Source organism: Armigeres subalbatus, chromosome 3 (genome assembly GCF_024139115.2).
Source record: "Armigeres subalbatus isolate Guangzhou_Male chromosome 3, GZ_Asu_2, whole genome shotgun sequence".
Taxonomy (NCBI): Eukaryota; Metazoa; Arthropoda; class Insecta; order Diptera; family Culicidae; genus Armigeres; species Armigeres subalbatus.
Window position 1 is genome coordinate 123,673,939 of NC_085141.1, and position 5,368 is coordinate 123,679,306.

The window sequence follows — 5,368 nt, forward strand, 5'->3', positions numbered from 1 at the left end:
GGAGGGAAGGATTGAGATTAGAAACGAGTAAAAACTTCTTGATTAATGCGTCAATACGAACGTCCATTCACGTAAGTGATATTTCATCATACGTGTTTTATGATATTCAGCACTGATTCTGATAGCAGAGAAAAAACTCGACTGATTAGGGAAGGAGCTTACAGTAGAATAGTTTATTACCTTTTTAAAAACGCAACGCTTACTTCGCTAACATCCCCCCTTAAGCGTAAAGTTATATAACACCTAGCTTCTTCCTGTCTTCGGTGTGCTTCGGACCAGATAACGATTTTGTTAGAATGTCCGCCGCTTGAAGTTCAGATGCTACGAAGACCAACTTGATGGTTTTGCCTTCGACTTGCTCCCGTACGTAGTGATGTCTTATGTCGATATGCTTGCTACGTGCCGCGTAGCCAACTTCACGTTCTGCCAGGTTGATAGCACTCTTGTTATCGCAATGGATCACCAAAGCACCGTTCGTCCCGTGAAGCTCACGCAAGAAGCTTCTCCACCACATGGCCTCTTGAGTCGCCGTTGACAGAGCCATGTACTCCGCTTCGGTTGTCGAAAGTGCAACGGTAGATTGCCTCTTCGAATTCCAGCTGACAACGCCACCACTCTCCAGGAACGCATACCCGGATCGTCGTGTATCGGGATCGTTGCCCCAATCTGCATCGATGTAGCCATGGAAACTCGTCTCTCCGGTCCGTGTGTACGTAAGCTTTTCGTGCTTCGTACCTCTCAAGTACCGAAGTATCCTCTTCGCCGCTGTCCAATGCACCGATCTAGGGTTGCTGCAAAAGCTGCTGACCAGACTTACCGCATGGCTGACGTCCGGCCTGGTACACTGCGCAACGAACTGCAATCCTCCTACAAGTTCTCTGTACGGAATGTTCTTCATATTCTCCTTCTCTTCTTCAGTTACAGGGCACATTTCCTTGGTGAGCCGCTGATTCACGTCGAGGGGAGTTTGTGCAGCATTGCAGTCGACCATATTAAGCCAACAACTTGTCGATGTACTGTTCCTGGTCGATTGCCACAACGCCTTCCGATCTGGTCACACGCAATCCCAGCACCTGCTTGACCGGTCCCAGATCCTTCATCATTCCGCACATAGTTGCTGCTTGATCTGGTCTACCAACCGCTGATCGTTCGAGAGAATCAGGAAATCGTCCACGTATATGGCAATGATGACGACATTTCCTGCCACCACCCGATAGTAGACGCACGTGTCATGCTTCGATTGCTTGAAACCCATTTGCTTGAGCTTCGTGTTCAGCTTCCGGTTCCATATTCTGCTGGCCTGTTTCAGACCGTACAGCGCCTTCTGTAGCCTGCAAACCTTCGTCGGTGCTCGATCATAACGGAACGCTTCCGGTTGTTCCATGAAAATCTCTTCATCGTCCAAATCGCCCTGCAGGAAGGCAGTTGCTGCGTCCATTTGATGCACCACCAGATCCAACTTCGCCGCCAGTGCAAGTACACGCTAACTTTCACCTACTCAGTGACTGAGTAAAATTGTATTGCTCTCTCTTTCTATCCCACGGAAATTTTACTCAATTTCCGTTAAAAGCAGGACAACTCAAAACTATGAGTAATCCTGCTTTTGACGGAAATTGAGTAAAATATCCGTGGGAAGAAAAGAGATGGCAATACAATTTTACTCAGTCACTGAGTAGGGGAAAGTTAGAGTGTAGGTAACGCACCGTTGCGTAGCGAACGACAGGCGAGTAGGTGTCCGTAAAGTTTACGCCTTTTACTTGCGAGCAACCCTTGATCACAAGTCGAGCCTTGTACTGCCCAATGGAGCCATCCGCATTCGTCTTGACCTTGAAGACCCATTTGCTCTTCAACGCTTTCCGCCCTGGGGGTAGGTCGACCATACGCCATGTGCCGTTTTCGCTTAACGCACTCATCTCGCTCTCCATCGCTTCGATCCAACGATCTCGATCGGACCATCCCAGCGCTTCCCGAACGGTTTCTGGATCGTCTTGACTTTGTGGACAATTCGACTCCGAAGGTTTGCTGTTTCTAATGGAAGCTGTGATATACTTGCGCTCAGTCGGAGGCGCTCCCAGTCACTGTGCTCATAAATATGTTGCAGACGAGCATCTTCTTCTTTGGAATGTGACGGGAGCGCGATGCTGTTTCCAGGTGCGTTGCGTCGTCCCGCTTGGCTGCCACAATCCTGTGAAGAAACAAGCATCTGAGGAAGGACACTGTATGTGACCCTAAAATCAGAATACTTGCCTGGTAGTTAGCTCTCCCTCTCGCTGCGCCTCGGAGATGATCACTGACTCGAATAAGTTGCGGAGGGAGCGCTGACAGTTGTACTGCCTGTAGCCCTTGCTGGTCGGCCTCTTGTTCTTCCTCTGCTTCCGGTTCCAACTCCGCGTTCAGATTATCGTCATCCTTCAGATCAACTGCAACTGGCTCGTCCTCTTTGTTGCTGATAACATCCACACCGATGTCTTGGCTGTGCTCTTCTTTAACCTCTTGGTTGTGGTAGAATTCCGACAGTACGATGATGTCCCGACTAACGAAAACCGTTCCTGTTGATGGGTTGAAAACTCTGTACCCCTTGGTACAATCCGGATAGCCAACCAAAATGCATGGAATGGACTTCACGTCCCACTTCTTCCTTTTGTCCTTCGGTACATACGCCATCACATTGGAACCAAACACTCGGAGATGAGAGAGGTCTGGCTTCTTACCGGAAAACATTTCCAGCGGTGTTGCTGGACTGCCCTTCGTCGGAGATCGGTTCGCTAGGTACACTGCCGTGGATGCAGCCTCTGCCCAGAAACGTTTGTCGAGCCCCGAATCCGCCAACAAACAACGTGCTTTCTCCTCAATCGTCCGGTTCATCCTCTCTGAAGATCCGTTCTGTTGCGGGTTGTACGGTACCGTCCTCTCGTGCCGTATTCCGCTCTTCTTTAGGAATGTTTGAAACTGCTTACCCAGATACTCCTGTCCATTGTTGGTTCGCAAACATTTGATCTTCTTCCCCGTCTGGTTTTCAACGTAGTCCTTGAACTCTTCAAACGCACTGAACGCATCCGCCTTGGATTTGAGGAAATAAGCGAACGTCATCCTGGTAGCATCGTCAATGAACGTGACCCAATACTTGCTACCGCCATGTGACGCCTTCTCCATTGGTCCACACAGATCCGAGTGGATTAGCTCTAGCACTTCCTTCGCTCGAACTCCACTTGACTTGAATGGAAACTTTCGGTGTTTGCCTTCCGCACTCGGTACACAACCCTGCATAGTGGTACCACTGATGTCCATACCAGTCACCATCGATGTCAACCGCTTGACGCTAGTTGCGCTAGTTGTCGATGGCACAACTCCAAATTGCCACAGGGTTTTACGACAAACGAATTGTTCTGTGCAGCGAGATTTAACTTGTACAGGCCATCTTTCTCTCGTGCCGTCGCGATAACGTTCCCCTTGGACGCGTGCACCACCTCACAGGCCTTGTCAGTGAACGTAACGCGGTATCCTTTCTTGCAGATTTCGCTCACGGACAGAAGATTGATTGCAAGGTCTGGAACACATAGCACGTTAGATATATCGAGATCGGTGTACGTACCTTCTACTTCGAGCTTCACGCTTCCAACAGCCGCCACAGGAATCTCCGCTGCATTGGCCACGTAGATTGATTCGGATGTCTTCTTGGGAGCCACGAGAGCCGCTTGGGATCTGCACATGTGACGCCCCGCTCCAGAGTCCAGGATCCAGTCTTCCGTCTGATGCACCGGCTTGTGCAATGCTAGCAACGCCGCCTGCTTATTACGACCAGAACCTCCGACTGCTTTGGATTTTTGCTGACACTCGGATGCGAAATGCCCTAGCTTCTCGCACTTGAAACAACGTATGCTGGATTTGTCCTTCTTGCTTACGTTCTTCTTCTTGTTACGTACCAGCAACGCTCCGCTCGAATCACCGGAACCGACATCTTGATCACGGGTCACATCTTGTAGTATTTTTGATTTGACCACGTCCGCCGTCAGATTGAGTCCTGACGCATCCAGTCCCATAATCATGGGCTCATATCTCCTTGGCAACCCCATCAACAGGATCAGCGAAAGCCACTCGTCGTCCAACTTGAATCCGATTTCTTCGAGCTTGTGGCTAGTGGACATTATCTCGTCCACGTACTCCTCCACAGACGAACAATCTTCAAGCTCCAACCGAGTCAGCTTGCGAAGCAAATTGATCTTCCGAGTTCTTCCGCACTCCTGAAAAGCTGTTTTCAGACTTGACCATGCTTCCTTCGCTGTCTTCGCCTTTTGAACCAAGCTGTAGTTATAGGGTTCAATGCTGAGGCAAATCGTCGAAAGAGCTCGCTCCGAGAGATCGAAATCCACCTGGGTGCCCTCCGAAGGATCCACGGCCTGCCACGTTCCTTCGCGGATCATTACCATACGCATGGTGAACGCCCACGAAACATAATTGTCCCTTCCTTTCAATTTCGGCACCGAGTGGAGCGACATACCACCGCCCGGAAACCTCGAAACGCCATCTGCTAGTCCGCCTCCTGGTAAAATGTATTCAGTTCCGCCGATTTGATTTCCGGAACCACTTCCACCTGCTGCAGCGCAACTACTTCCGTTTCCGGCTGGATTTCCTTTTCCACCGTTTCACAATAAGACAGCCCCATATAAAGGTGTGGCCAAAACTACCAAAAGGCCAATTTTCGATTTGGGCGAGTAAAGTGTGATGAATACACAGCTTATAACCTATATTTCTATAATCTGGACGGTTTTTATTTTTTAGATTTTTTAGGGAGGGGTGGGGAGCGTTCAAACTAGCCCCTCCTAGAAATGATATTTTTACGTTTTTTGGAAAAAAACGAACAGCTTTGCCTTTTTTTCGTCTCAAAAGTAACATATTTATATATCGTTACAAAGCTCTTAAACAGATCTATGCAATAGGCTTAATAATGTAATAATAGCTCCGTCCAGAATTAAGTTTTTAGTAGTTTTGTAAAAGCAGATTTTACGCAATATTTAACGAACAAAACAGTTTGGTACCCCGCAATACCCCGCAGTAAAACATCATGCACTACACTATTGAACTCTTAAGTTTTGAGGACCATGAATAAAATTCTGCCCAAATTCACAACTTTTTAAGATACACGAATTTTAAAAATTGCCCATTTTTGCCTTTCTCATGTACTAAGTATGCGTAGAAGCTATATGATCGCTCTAAAAGCATTTAAAATAGCCCAAAAACTAATAGTGTTGTATACTGATCGAATCAGTTCGAAGAATTGAGGTGATGTCTGTGTGTACGGTGTGTGAATGTCTGTATGTGTGTGAGCGAAAATGGTGTTAACTCTTTTTTTAGGCACTTACACTCAACC

At 48.0% G+C, this 5,368-nt stretch overlaps 1 protein-coding gene across 1 annotated transcript; it reads right to left on the reverse strand.

The window, feature by feature from the left end:
• Nucleotides 1-232: 232 nt before the first annotated feature.
• Nucleotides 233-991, reverse strand: LOC134221952 (uncharacterized). Its single transcript, XM_062701117.1, has one exon. The coding sequence runs from the start codon at nucleotides 989-991 to the stop codon at nucleotides 233-235; it is 759 nt and encodes a 252-aa protein (XP_062557101.1).
• Nucleotides 992-5,368: the final 4,377 nt, after the last annotated feature.

What these genes read in the sequence shown, in the direction of transcription:
- LOC134221952 (XM_062701117.1), bottom strand. Translation starts at nt 991, where the DNA reads ATGGTCGACTGCAATGCTGCACAAACTCCCCTCGACGTGAATCAGCGG.